The following is a 15,421-nucleotide window of genomic DNA, read 5'->3' on the forward strand; positions in this document are numbered from 1 at the left end:
AACAGTACAACTGGCCAACAATGAGTTAAATGCATCTCAGAAGAAGGGAAGAAAAGTCCTGAGCCATTTTTTTTTCTGCAGTCTGTTTTGTCTTTCCTTCCCTCTTTTCCTCTGGGTGACTGAGGAGCTGTGTGCTAGCATGGATGTTCAGGGATTAGCTTCTCGTGTAGACCAACTAGCTGCTAGGGTACAGGGTATTAACGATTATATTGTTCAGACTCCGGTTTTAGAGCCTAAGATTCCTACTCCTGAGTTATTTTTTGGGGACAGGTCTAAATTTTTGAGTTTTAAAAATAACTGTAAACTGTTTTTTGCTCTGAAACCTCGTTCTTCTGGTGATCCCATTCAGCAGGTTAAAATAGTCATCTCCCTGCTGCGTGGCGATCCTCAGGATTGGGCATTTTCCCTGGAATCTGGGAATCCTGCCTTGCTTAATGTAGAAGCCTTCTTTCAGGCTCTAGGGTTATTGTATGATGAACCAAATTCTGTGGATCATGCTGAGAAGACCTTGTTGACCCTGCTTCAGGGTCAAGAAGCGGCAGAATTGTATTGTCAGAAATTTAGAAAATGGTCTGTGCTGACTAAATGGAATGAGGATGCTTTGGCGGCAATTTTCAGAAAGGGTCTTTCTGAATCTGTTAAAGATGTTATGGTGGGGTTTCCCACGCCTATTGGTCTGAGCGATTCTATGTCTCTGGCCATTCAGATTGATCGGCGCCTGCATGAGCGCAGAGTTGTGCGCGCTGTGGCGTTGTCCTCAGAGCAGATACCTGAGCCTATGCAGTGCGATAGGATTCTGTCTGGAGCTGAACGACGGGGATTCAGACGTCAGAATGGGTTGTGTTTTTACTGTGGCGATGCTTCTCATGTCATTTCGGTCTGCCCTAAGCGTATTAAGAGAATCGCTAGTTCAGTTACCATTGGTACCGTACAACCTAAATTTCTGTTATCTGTGACATTGATCTGCTCATTGTCGTCATTTTCTGTCATGGCGTTTGTAGATTCTGGCGCCGCTTTGAATTTAATGGACTTTGAATTCGCGGAGTTATATTAAGGAGTCTTTGGAGAAAGGGCATATTCGGCCATCGTCTTCACCATTGGGAGCGGGATTTTTTTTTGTTGCCAAGAAGGATGGCTCCTTGAGACCTTGTATTGATTATCGCCTCTTGAATAAGATCACGGTCAAATTTCAATACCCTTTGCCTTTGCTTTCTGATTTGTTTGCTAGGATTAAGGGGGCTAGTTGGTTTACTAAGATTGACCTTCGAGGGGCATATAATCTTTTTCGTATTAAGCAGGGTGACGAATGGAAAACTGCGCTTAATACGCCCGAGGGCCATTTTGAATACCTTGTGATGCCCTTCGGGCTCTCTAATGCTCCATCTGTTTTACAGTCCTTCATGCATGATATCTTCCGGAATTATCTTGATAAATTCATGATTGCATATTTGGATGACATTTTGATTTTTTCCAATGATTGGGAGTCTCATGTGAAACAGGTCAGGATGGTTTTTCAGATCCTTCGTGACAATGCTTTGTTTGTCAAGGGGTCTAAGTGTCTTTTTGGAGTGCAGAAGGTTTCTTTTTTGGGCTTTATTTTTTCTCCCTCATCTATAGAGATGGATCCGGTTAAGGTTCAGGCCATTCATGATTGGATTCAGCCCACGTCCGTGAAGAGTCTTCAGAAATTTTTGGGCTTTGCTAATTTTTAGCGCCGTTTCATTGCTAACTTCTCCAGTGTGGTTAAACCCCTGACCGATTTGACGAAAAAGGGCGCTGATGTGACAAATTGGTCCTCTGTGGCTGTCTCTGCCTTTCAGGAGCTTAAACGCCGATTTACTTCTGCTCCGGTGTTGCGTCAGCCAGATGTTTCTCTTCCATTTCAGGTTGAGGTTGATGCTTCTGAGATTGGGGCAGGGGCCGTTTTGTCTCAGAGGAATTCTGATGGTTCCTTGATGAAACCATGTGCCTTCTTTTCCCGAAAGTTTTCGCCTGCTGAACGTAATTATGATGTCGGCAATCAGGAATTGTTGGCTATGAAGTGGGCGTTCGAGGAATGGCGACATTGGCTTGAGGGAGCCAAGCATTGCATTGTGGTTTTGACCGATCATAAAAATCTGATTTACCTCGAGTCTGCCAAGCGGCTGAATCCTAGACAAGCTCGATGGTCTTTGTTTTTCTCCCGTTTTGATTTCGTGGTCTCGTATCTTCCGGGTTCTAAGAATATTAAAGCTGATGCCCTCTCTAGGAGCTTTTTGCCTGATTCTCCGGAGGTCCTTGAACCGGTCGGCATTCTAAAGGAAGGGGTGGTTCTTTCTGCCATCTCCCCTGATCTACGACCGGTCCTTCAGGAATTTCAAGCTGACAAACCTGACCGCTGTCCAGTGGGGAAACTGTTCGTTCCTGATAAATGGGCTAGTAGGGTGATTTCGGAGGTTCATTGTTCCGTGTTGGCTGGTCATCCTGGTATTTTTGGTACCAGAGATTTGGTTGGTAGGTCTTTTTGGTGGCCTTCTTTGTCGCGGGATGTGCGTTTTTTTGTGCAGTCCTGTGGGACTTGTGCGCGGGCTAAGCCTTGTTGTTCCCGCGCTAGTGGGTTGCTTTTGCCTTTGCCGGTCCCTGAGAGGCCTTGGACGCATATTTCTATGGATTTTATTTCAGACCTTCCGGTTTCCCAGAGGATGTCAGTTATCTGGGTGGTTTGTGACCGGTTTTCTAAGATGGTTCATTTGGTGCCTTTGCCCAAGTTGCCTTCCTCTTCTGATTTGGTTCCATTGTTTTTTCAGCATGTGGTTCGTTTGCATGGTATTCCCGGAGAATATTGTGTCCGACAGAGGTTCCCAGTTTGTTTCTTGGTTTTGGCGAGCCTTTTGTGCTAGGCTGGGCATTGATTTGTCTTTTTCTTCCGCATTTCATCCTCAGACAAATGGTCAAACCGAGCGAACCAACCAGACCTTGGAAACTTATTTGAGATGCTTCGTGTCTGCTGATCAGGATGATTGGGTGGCTTTCTTGCCATTGGCCAAGTTTGCCCTTAATAATCGGGCTAGTTCGGCCACCTTGGTTTCGCCTTTTTTTTGTAATTTTGGTTTTCATCCTCGTTTTTCTTCAGGGCAGGTTGAGCCTTCTGATTGTCCTGGTGTGGATTCTGTGGTGGACAGGTTGCAGCAAATTTGGGCTCATGTGGTGGACAATTTGGTGTTGTCTCAGGAGGAGGCGCAACGTTTTGCTAATCGTCGTCGGTGTGTTGGTTCCAGGCTTCGGGTTGGGGATTTGGTCTGGTTGTCTTCTCGTCATGTTCCTATGAAGGTTTCTTCCCCTAAGTTTAAGCCTCGGTTTATTGGTCCTTATAGGATTTCTGAGATTATCAATCCAGTGTCTTTTCGTTTGGCCCTTCCGGCATCTTTTGCTATCCATAATGTTTTCCATAGATCTTTATTGCAGAAATATGTGGTGCCCGTTCTTCCCTCTGTTGATCCTCCGGCTCCTGTGTTGGTTGATGGGGAGTTGGAGTATGTGGTTGAGAAGATTTGGGATTCTCGTTTTTCGAGACGGAAGCTTCAGTACCTTGTCAAATGGAAAGGTTATGGCCAGGAGGATAATTCTTGGGTTTTTGCCTCTGATGTCCATGCTGCTGATTTGGTTCGGGCCTTTCATCTGGCTCATCCTGATCGGCCTGGGGGCTCTGGTGAGGGTTCGGTGACCCCTCTTCAAGGGGGGGGTACTGTTGTGAATTCTGCTCTTGGGCTCCCTCCGGAGGTTGTTAGTGGTAGTGCAGTGGTCTCTGGATTATAGGCCAGGGCAGCTGTTTCTGCTTATTGCAGCTCTATTAGGTATTTAGGTTTGTAGGATCCATCTATCCCTGCCAGTTGTCCATTGCATCTTGGAGGGATTGCATCTCTGTCTGGCTTCACTGCCCTGCTGTCATTTCAGCTAAGATAAGTGCCTTGTTTTGGTTCTCTGTAGCACGCATGCAGTGTGCTTTTATGTGCAGTGCAATCTATTGTGTTTTTGTCCAGCTTGACTTGTTTGGATTTTTCTGTCATGCTGGTTTCTCTGGAGATGCAGATATACATCCTATGTCTTTAGTTAGATGTAGTATATAGTATTTTCTGCTGTGGAATTTTCTAGTGTTTTAATACTGACCGCTTAGAACTCTGTCCTATCCTTTCTATCTAGCTAGAAGGGCCTCATTTGCTAAATTCTGTTTTTTCTGCCTGTGTACGTATTTCCTCTTAAACTCACAGTCAATATTTGTGGGGGGCTGCCTATCCTTTGGGGCTCTGCTCTGAGGCAAGATAGGATTTCCCATTTCCATCTTTAGGGGTATTTAGTCCTCCGGCTGTGTCGACGTGTCTCGGCCTGGTTAGGTACATCCCACGGCTACTTCTAGTTGCGGTGTCAGTATTAGGATTGCGGTCAGTACAGGTACCACCTACTCCAGAGATAGTCTCATGCGGCTCCAGGGTCACCGGATCATAACACTTAGCCCAGTGATGCATGTTTGCCTTGTTCTTAAGGGTTCTGTTTCTAAACTATTGTTGCTTGACATTGGACATTGCCTCTGATCATCTGTTTGCCTTGCCCCTTTGTCTTGATCTGCTACCTTCCTGAAATTCTGACCTCGGACTGTGACATGACAACAACTTTGCCTTACCCCTTTTTGTTTATGACAAATCCTCTTAGAATCTGCTCCTGGACCTCTTGGCTTCCCAATCTCACAGCTTGTCCGTGAGTAGTGACTAGCGTCACAGGTAATATGATTTTATAAGGCTGTAACATATCAAGGTTCCTGCTGCTTTTCTTCTGCACATGGGCAATTCTGGTCACCTGCTGTGCAGTAAATACAGTGTCATGGTCCTTTCATCGTGAAGATTGATGAGACCAACAAATAAAGTTGCCCTCTATATCACTATAGCATGAAAACATGAAATATATGAAATGTGAATTGCGTTACTGCTCTAGAAAATATAAAAAATTGAAAATACTTAGCACATATATTGACCAATTCATGTACTCCCAACAGCTGCGATGAGGCAATTCTTGTTGCTGGGAACCTACCTAATGTGAATCCTCTCCTAGGCTGAAGCCTGCAATTATGTGGGTAGATAGGATCATACTATGATTAAAACCACCAGAGGCTAATGGGTGGAGAGCTCCGTCAATTTTTCCTATTTTCTAGAGCATTAATGCAATTTGCATATCATATATTTCATGTTTTAATATAATAGCGTTACAGAGTGCTACTTTATTTGTTGGCTGTATATGTGGAGATGGCTACTCTTAGTTTGCACTTGTACACACCTGTTTGGAAGTGACAGTCAATCTTTTGATATTTGTATGCATAGTTTCTCTGACTGAACACTCCACCCCTCAGCCTCTGGGAGGTTTAATCATAGCAGGATCCTATCTAACCATATAATTGTAGGCTTCAGCCTAGGAGAGGATTCACATTAAGCAGGTTCCCAGCAACGAGAATCGCCTTATCGCGGCTGCTGGGTACACATGAATTGGCCAATTTATGTGCTAAGAATTCTCAACTTTCCCTATTTTCTAGAGCAATAATGCAATTAATATTTTATGCATTCCATGTTTGCATGCTATAGCGCTACAGAGTGCTATTTATTTGTTAGTTATATATGTGGAGATGGCTACTCTTTGCAGGCACATGTGCACACCTGTATTCTGTTTGAAAGTCACCATCAGTCTTTAGTTTGAAGACTGGCGGGAGTCCTGGCAGTTTAATACCCACCAATGAGGGTGTAGTGTCATATACCAGCCATTATTGTGTTTAAACACTTAGGGCCTGAATCCTTAATCCATTTTTACTTTTGTTTGTCTTGTTATTGGTGTTTTTGACCTGTTTTTTATTTGTGATTAATTCTTCTTTTAATTTGCACTTTTATTTAAATTACTTTTTTTACGTTTGTCTGTTGTGTTTTTTTTTTTGCTTTGCCATCATGGACATGGTTTTGTGTTCCCAGATGTGTTCACCTGATTCATCAATGTGATTTTTCAAAAAGTCTCACTTTTTTATGCAAATGGATCCCCTGGAGTAATTTCATGTATACCTGAAATTCTCCCTCTCCCTCACCCCTCTGAATGTTGTGCAACATTTTCTCAAAATGTGCAGCTTTTTGCTGTAAAACTACCTAAATGAGGACTTGATTATACAATTGGCACTAAAGTGAGGCGGCAATGTATTAGGTGTAACAAGAGCCGTAGTCATTCCTTTCTTCCTATGTGAAAGTTATATTCTGATGGTGAAATGTCATCTATAACTGTAAAAAAAAGCCTACAAGACCACCCGAAGTCCTAGACGTTGGGCACCACTTATCATATAGGTATGGCACATCCTATGGATAGGCATAAAAAAAAGTTTTAAAAAAACTTCAAGCCATTCTAACATTCAGAAAACTTTAATTTAGAAAAAGTTGATAGAAGTCTGTAGCAATTTTCTTACCCGATTATACAAGAAGTAGGTGGTCAGCAGCTGATTTTTTTCATCCTATGAATTGAAACATTGAAAATAGTGATAAACATTGTATATATTTTTTTTAGAAAAATATAAGTAAAATTAGGGTATGAGGTAGTTTCTTTCATTTGGAGAGGAAGCTTTTAATATTTACAGGTCTACTAAGGTTGTTAAGTGGTTGAGTAAATGGGAGAAAAGTAGAAAGGAATAATAATTTTCTCCATTTAGGAAGTTGAGGAAAACCAAACAGTGCACTGGGTTTAAGTGGATTAAATTCTGGTGTAATTCTTTCGAGCGCACTTATGAAGTTGCACTTAGAGATGCCGCACATAAAAACCCATTTTATATAGATACACACACTATATCTATCGGGTAACAGCAACATATATATACTCACCACGGAGAGAATGGCGTAAATAGTTATGTCTATGTGGATATTGGTGGCCTTTTTCCAGTCCTGAACCGGCCTCACTTTGGCTTCATACCCATTCATGAGGGAGTGTAGAAGACGCACCTCAGTTGACATTGATTGCTTAAAGTTAGATGTTTCTTGAGTTCCTTAATTATATGTAAATATATTATTACGCTAATTTACAAGTACAACAAATATGCCATCATTTTATTCAATAAATGAATTATTCACACTTAGGTTAGGGTCAGAATACTGCATTTTGTCATCTGAGATAATTGGGATGATTATACTAATTACACTCTGATTAAACTCTGAGTATAATTATAGTGTGATCCGATTTTCTTGGATGAGGAGCAGATGGAAAAAAGAAATTCTCCGTCTTCTCTATTCTGTCAGTCCAGGAAAATCAGACTGCATTTAGATGTCATCCAAGTGCAGTCTGATTTTTTTTTAATGGATTTATTGACTTGCATGGCCGAGTGTGATCCAAATATTGGATGCAAATCGTGCACAGCCTCATAGAATAACATTGGTCCGAGTGCGATCCAATGTTTTGTTGAATTACTCTCAGACTGAAACTACGGCCATGTGCACGAATTCTAAGGGTATGTCCATTTGGAACAGAAGAAATCAGTTGTGGCTTTCACAGTGAATTTCACTGCAAATCCAAGAAAAAATCTGCATGTTCACAGATTTATTGTGAATGTTACCCATTGCATATCAAAGTGTAAAATTCATGAAAAAAAATCCACAGAAATAATCACCAGGATGCAAGTTTACATTCCACCCCTCATGTCAATTTACGCACCAATCTATTTCTGAAGTGTACGGCTGCAATTTTTAAAAAATGTTTCCATTTTTCAGATTTTCTGCACGCAAATTCAATATATGTGGACGTCCCCTAAAAGGAGTGTGGAGGATTATAATAATTTTTCATTTTTGCAAAAACAGGGCCACTCTTGTCCATGGGCTGAATGCAGATGAACTGCATACTCCATATAGCCTGCTGACACCAAGTGTGGAGCTGTGCCATTTTTTATACTTATGGAAAAACACTTTAAATAAAAATTCTGCCACATTTTACCTGCCAACTAACTACTAATTTCTAAGATTTCTTAGATTGAAGTCTGTTTCCAAGCAGAATGCATAAAACAAAACCTTGTGATTTTTCATGGTTTCCATTTCTATGGACGATCCAAAGATAAATATTCGTAGAAGTAGAAATAGAATCATAGCGATCTTCTGTGGTCATCATATGTGAACACCTTTGGGACAGACATTTTTCTTTTCATTTAAACGAATGTACTTTTGGGTCAAAACATTTTTTGTAATTAGGTTTCATTAAGAATTTTGCACCAGTTGCTTCTATAGCGTTTACGTATCACAATACATTGCTGGCTGCAGAATGGCTTAACTATGAATCCGTCAATGTGCTTGCTCTGTTTGTAACTCTTTCTTTTTCTGAACTTCTCTTCACCCATTTTATGACCACATCAAAGTTAAGCTGAACTTTCGGGTGGTCATAAATCAGCTTGGAAGATGTTTTAGGGGATATAAAGGCCACACATCCTGCTTTCAGAACAGCTTACTAACAAATTCACTGATAACTGATCCTGGAATTTGCTATGTACAGTTATACATACAGGCTGTAGAAGTTAAACAGTCCAGATAAAACCTAATTGCAAAAAATCTTTTTAGCCAAAAAGTGCATGATGTTATCTGGAGCCAGACTAGATGCTAAGGGGAACTCCTCCAGTATTCCACAATTTTGATAAATCCCCAATGAGTCTATTATCGGGCATCTACGATGTACTCACCTGAACAGAGAAGAGTTAGAAAGAAGATACTGTTCTGTACCCAGTTCGAAGCCATTGTTGCACCCGTCTATCAATTATATCTGGTGCAGTTAAAGCAAAATTTCTCTAGTCTCATGAAAATACAAATCTTCTGCTCTATCCTTCAGCCAATGAACTAATGGATGCAAAAAAAGTCTAAGAAGTTGTAAATCTCAGTACGTTGGTCCATTACAGAAGAAGTGAGTCCTGAACCGCGAGACAAAGAATATTACCACTTTGGTGCTTCTATCCCTCCCCCACTTTTAACATTCCACCAATCCTTTTTAAGATTGTAACATAAGTTTTAAGTACAGTACATATTATTGTCTGAAGTAATGGCTTTAGGACCATTAGTACGTTCGTGGTCAACCTTCTACTATTTATGTAAACACATCGGCTTATAGTCACATAGGTCGTACAGAAGTCTTACGCATCAAAGTGATAGTAAAATTGTTTTTTCTTGGGAGTTTTTTATTTAAAAAAAGGTTGAGTAGGACGAATTGTATCAATCAATAATAATGATCCAAAATATCACAAAACAAGACAAAACATCATCCACTGCTGGACCATGAGGTGTCCACCAACAACTGGGTACTTCCCAGAACTGAAGACAAAGGACAAATTATACAAAGCATTTTAATTCATTTTTCTAATAGTCAATTTGAACTTTCTGCTACTTTCATATTTGCTTATTTTCCTTTATTTATTATTTCCTTTTTATTGTGTAAAGTGTCGCAGTAATTCTTACCTTTTTAATTCTTATATCATACATTATATCATGAAAAACAAAATCAATTTATAGAATGTACTATCGTAAAAATGTCTAAATGGTAAACCAAATAAGAAATACATAAAATAAATGGATTTCTCAGAAGATATGTAACAAGTTCTTACCTTCACAGGTACTATTGAGTTATGAAAAAATTAAAACGATGGATACGCTTTCAAAATAGTTGCAAGCAAAAAATAGTAATAGGTCATCTTCTCTTATCTTCGAAGCATCTCCACCCTCCATGAGTGAAAAATCTATAATCTGTGTACAGTGCATATGAGTGTAAGGGTCAGAGGCGGATTATAATAGGGTCAATCTGGGCAGTAGCCCAGGGCCCAGTTGTGTGGGGGGGCCCTGGGCTACCACTCAGATTGCCTGCCGCCATCAGGGCATTACTGCCCTGACTGGCGTATGGGCCCGGTGGGCAGAGGGGGCCCGCATCAGCCCCTGTCTCATCTGCTCACTGGGCCCCTACCAGCGCTGCGGCAGTTAAACGCTATTGATGTGCGGGCGCACGCCCGCACGTCACTAGTTAACAGCCGCCAGCCAATCGGAGGCTGGCAGCTGACGTCAGCCGCAGCACGCACGTCGCTGGCATCTGATGTCATTGTCAGTCGCCGGCGAGTGCGCGCTTCAGCTGCGAGGAGAGAGCTTCGCCGAAGGAGCGCAGACAGGTGAGGAGAACTTTTTTTTAATTGCGAACGGCAATCTGGGGGGTCCGGGCCAGTATGCTGGACACTGGGGGCAGAGATGCTGGGCACACTGGGGGCAATATGCTGGACACACTGGGGGCAGGATGCTGGACACACTGGGGGCAATATGCTGGAGACACTGGGGCAATATGCTGGACACACTGGAGGCAATATGCTGGACACACTGGGGGCAATATGCTGGAGACACTGGGGCAGATTGCTGGACACACTAGGGGCAATATGCTGGACACACTGGGGGCAATATGCTGGACACACTGGGGCAGGATGCTGGACACACTGGGGGCAATATGCTGGACACACTGGGGCAATATGCTGGACACACTGGGGGCAATATGCTGGAGACACTGGGGCAATATGCTGGAGACACCAGGGCAGATTGCAGGACACACTGGGGGCAATATGCTGGACACACTGGGGGCAGGATGCTTGACACACTGGGGAAGGATGCTGGACACACTGGGGGCAGGATGCTGGACACACTGGGGGCAGAGATGCTGGACACTGGGGGCAGAGATGCTGGACACACTGGCGTCAGGACTGGAGACAGATGGGGCAGGATTGGAGACATAGGCAGAATGTAGATACGGGACATGATTTGAGACACGGCAGAATGAAAGACATAGGGCAGGATTGGAGACAGATCGTGCAGGATCATGGGGCAGGATGGATACGATGGAGACTGATGGGGCAGGATGAGGAGATCATATGGGGCAGGATGGATACTCATGAAGGCAGGATGGGAGAACATATGGCTGGAGCCAGGAATGAGATACACGGGGCCAGGATGGGGGATATTATTATTACCATAGGGGATAATTAAGGGATATTATTACTGCAGTGATGTATTTATTTTATTTTTTGAGGACACTGTTTTAAATGGGGGGGCGGTCCTGTTACTGTGTAGAGTGACACTATGTCGCTTCTTTTTCTTCATGTGGTGTAATGTAGAAGTTGGGAAAAATTAAGTAATGTGTTCTGCAAGCGGAGCTTGAGATAATTGTGTTATTTCCTGCAGAGACGAGTCCTGGCTGGATGAAGTGATGGCGGTCTGTGCTGGATGAAAGATGAAGAACTTCACCTAGAGACGTCACTGGTGAGTCAGTGTTACCTATATACTGACTCTATACACTGTATACTATATACAGAGGTCCTGTGTATTATGTCACCGGTGATCACTGTATTACCTCTACACAGACACTGCATACTAAGTACAGATCTCCTGTGGATACTTTAAGTCCATCTAGTTCAACCCATAGCCTAACCTAACATGCCCTAACATGTTGATCCAGAGGAAGGCAAAAAAAACCCATGTGGCAAAGAGTAAGCTCCACCTTGGGGGAAAAAATTCCTTCCCGACTCCACATACTGGCACTTATGGTGATAGTATTGTGTTTTTTTTTTCTTTCTTCCTAACTGAAGGGTAAATTGACTAGATCAATGGATGTTTGACAGGTTATAGTTTCACACAGCAACTATTTTTCTGGAATAATCTGGTTCAGGTATACGATAACCCCTTTGCATGACCCCGTCACATGACACCATCACATGACGCCGTCACATGACCGGGGGTCCCACAGTGTCTGAACAGCCCGGGGCCCTGGCTACCCTTAATCCACCCCTAGTAAGGGTGGTGGAAAATTGCTGTCACGTTCCTGCCTTTGAAGACACCAATCGCGTGATGTGTATTGTGTAATGTAAGTAATGTATTGTGTCTTTTGTATACAGTTATATGAAAAAGTTTGGGCACCCCTATTAATCTTAAGCTTAATGTTTTATAAAAATTGTTTTGTTTTGCAACAGCTATTTCAGTTTCATATATCTAATAACTGTTGGACACAGTAATGTTTCTGCCTTGAAATTAGGTTTATTGTACTAACAGAAAATGTGCAATCTGCATTCAAACAAAATTTGACAGGTGCATAAGTATGGGCACCCTTATCATTTTCTTGTTTTAAATACTCCTACCTACTTTTTACTAACTTACTAAAGCACATTTTTTGGTTTTGTAACCTCACTGAGCATTGAACTTCATAGCCAGGTGTATGCAATCATGAGAATAGCTACTTAAAGTGGCCACTTGCAGGTTGTTCTCCTGTTTGAATCTCCTCTGAAGAGTGGCATCATGGGCTCCTCAAAACAACTGTCAAATGATCTGAAAACAAAGATTATACAAAAAGCTGTCTAAGAGATTTAACCTGTCAGTTTCCACTGTGAGGAACATAGTAAGGAAATGGAAGAACACAGGTACAGTTCTTGTTAAGGCCAGAAGTGGCAGGCCAAGAAAAACATCAGAAAGGCAGAGAAGAAGAAGAAGAATGGTGAGATCAGTCAAGGACAATCCTCAGACCACCTGCAGCTGCAGAGCTGCAGCATCAACTTGCTGCAGATGGTGTCACTGTGCATCGGTCAACTATACAACGCACTTTGCACAAGGAGAAGCTGTATGGGAGAGTGATGCGAAAGAAGCCGTTTCTGCAAGCACGCCACAAACAGAGTCGGCTGAGGTATGCAAAAGCACATTTCGAGAAGCCAATTTCTTTTTGGAAGAAGGTCCTGTGGACTGATGAATCCAAGATTGAGTTGTTTGGTCATACAAAAAGGCGTTATGCATGGCGGCAAAAAAACACAGCATTCCAAGAAAAACACTTGCTACCCACAGTAAAATTTGGTGGAGGTTCCATCATGCTTTGGGGCTGTGTGGCCAATGCCGGAATCTTGTTAAAGTTGAGGGACACATGGATTCCTCTCAGTATCAGCAGATTCTTGACAATAATGTTCATGAATCAGTGACAAAGTTGAAGTTACGCAGGGGATGGATCTTTCAGCAAGACAATGATCCAAAACACCGCTCCAAATCTACTCAGGCATTCATGCAGAGGAACAATTACACTGTTCTTGAATGGCCATCCCAGTTGCCAGACCTGAATATCATTGAACATCTGTGGGATCATTTGAAGAGGGCTGTCCATGCTCGGCGACCATCAAACTTAACTGAACTGGAATTGTTTTGTAAAGAGGAATTGTCAAAAATACCTTCATCCAGGATCCAGGAACTCATTAAAAGCTACAGGAAGCGACTAGAGGCTGTTATTTTTGCAAAAGGAGGATCTACTAAATATTAATGTCACTTTTCTGGTGAGGTGCCCATACTTATGCACCTGTCAAATTTTGTTTGAATGCAGATTGCACATTTTCTGTTAGTACAATAAACCTCATTGCAAGGCAGAAACATTACTGTGTCCAACAGTTATTAGATATATGAAACTGAAATAGCTGTTGCAAAAAAAACAATTTTTATAAAACATTAAGCTTAAGATTAATAGGGGTGCCCAAACTTTTTCATATAACTGTATATCGTGTCAGGTGAATTGTATTGTATAGAGTATGATACGTATTGACAGTACAATGTAATATGCATAGTGTGTAGCAGTTTTATAGATAATGTATAGTAATGTAATGCATGATAGAGATAAGTGTTATAATGTTTGCATAGAATTGTGTGAAAGCTTAAGTCTGCCCAGCAACAGACTGCAGGGGCAGAAACAGTTAATGTTGGGACTAGCTCTCAGCAGGAGGGGCTATGTGGGAAGACAGTGGGGAACTTCATGGTAAAGTAGTCAGTTGGAGTTTAGAGTGTAACATGAGCAGTGCTGCTGTTGGGGTGATCCTCAGTAAGAGGAGACCTAAGGACAGGGATAGCTAGATCCAAAAGAAGGGGTGACTTATTAGTCACAATGGCCTTCTAGAGGAGGCATGCGTGGATAGGTCACCGAGTCACGAACCTCCGAGCTTGCAAGGCCGAATGTAGTGGCTCTAAACAGTACTGAGTTTGTGGGGCTCCCAAGCAGTAGATACAGGGCATCAGTAGTGAAAGAAATAGGACGTGAAATGCTGAGTCAGTAGAGAAACTTACTGATCACGACTGTGGCATTCAGGCTGTGTGTGTCTGCAGATCCCTGGAGTAGAACTACAGAGAAAAGAGACGGTATGAGGAAGATCGCTCTATGCCATGCAGGAAACAACCTTAAGACTTTGTGCCCGCTATCCTTTGTATATATCCTTTGCCAAGTTTCCATTCAGTAAAGGTTCTATGTTTGAACGACATCTCCTTTATTGAACTCTAGAACCTATGGTCCTGGCCAGCCTGCATCACTGGCTGCATGCAGCCTGCATTGGCGTGATGCCCTCATAGCACAAGTCCACACACCCAGCCAGGACTCACACTTTCACCTAGTGCTACGTGCGTGCAATGAGTTGAGTGGCTCATTCTCGGCTACCTCCTAGTGCCGCTCTACATCAGTATTAAGCTTTTTTATTTATATATGAATTGGGTATCTGTTTGTACTACCATTTGGTAATGTATTCGTGGCCGTTTGTGGACCAAAAATACAATTTAAAATGACAAGTCTGCAGTAATTCTATGTAACTGTGGCCTTGTGAATCTTCCCAGCACACACACGGCACGCTGTGAGGATTCTCCAGTGTCACCACCTGGAATAGTGGTCATGTTACCACAAGTATGCGATATGCATACCACTCCCGGCCAGAATCCAACTAGACTGTTTCCAGCCTCGTGTAACACACTTGCATTGGGTGCACCAGAAAGGGTCTATTAAGATTCTGGCAAGGAGTACGTGACCGCTGTTCCTGACGGTGACACCGGAGAATCCTCAAAGAGCATAGTCTCTCACTAAGAGTGACTGCAGACATGTCAGTTTAGACCTTTACAGGGTTGTCTATGCTTGGGGTTCCTGTCTGCAGTCACTCTATGCGACTCCAGACTTGTAAATACTCACATCGCGTGCACTGAGCGCTGTCTGAATTCTCCTCTCCGGTGTCAAAGTCAGAAGTGGGTGGTCAAAAGGACAGCAAGTACTGTATGCGACTTGCATACTTCCGGTCAGATTCCAAGTAGATGTGTTTGGCCTCACTGAATTCACTTGTATTGAGCGAGGCTGTGCACCTCTGGTTTGTACGTGATTGTATGTATGTAAATCGTATACTTGCAGACCGGAGAATCCTGACAGTATGCAGTGCGCACAATGTGAAGATTCACAAGTCTGCATGCAGTTACTCTATATGACTTGAACCCCAAGTCCGGATAACCTCCTTTAACAGAAACCATGACTGTGAAAAGAGGCTAAAGCAGAAACACAAGAATCTTGTCTTCAACAGCTAAAAGATATATTTGATACATCTAAACGAAATTACAAA

The 15,421-nt window shown here is 42.5% G+C and overlaps 1 protein-coding gene across 1 annotated transcript in view; it reads right to left on the minus strand.

Moving 5' to 3' along the window:
* LOC143767831 (5-hydroxytryptamine receptor 3A-like) overlaps positions 1-7,028 on the minus strand; it is a 31,517-nt gene extending 24,489 nt beyond the window's left edge. Inside the window, exons 1-2 of the mRNA XM_077256353.1 lie at positions 6,873-7,028; positions 6,464-6,508 (exon numbers count right to left, since the gene is read on the minus strand). Coding sequence (XP_077112468.1) covers positions 6,464-6,508; positions 6,873-7,001 — 174 coding nt within the window. The 5' untranslated portion in view covers positions 7,002-7,028. The remainder of the gene's footprint in view (positions 1-6,463; positions 6,509-6,872) is intronic.
* Between the last annotated feature and the right edge of the window lie 8,393 nt (positions 7,029-15,421).

This window comes from Ranitomeya variabilis, chromosome 4 (assembly GCF_051348905.1).
Source record: "Ranitomeya variabilis isolate aRanVar5 chromosome 4, aRanVar5.hap1, whole genome shotgun sequence".
NCBI classification, from domain to species: domain Eukaryota; kingdom Metazoa; phylum Chordata; class Amphibia; order Anura; family Dendrobatidae; genus Ranitomeya; species Ranitomeya variabilis.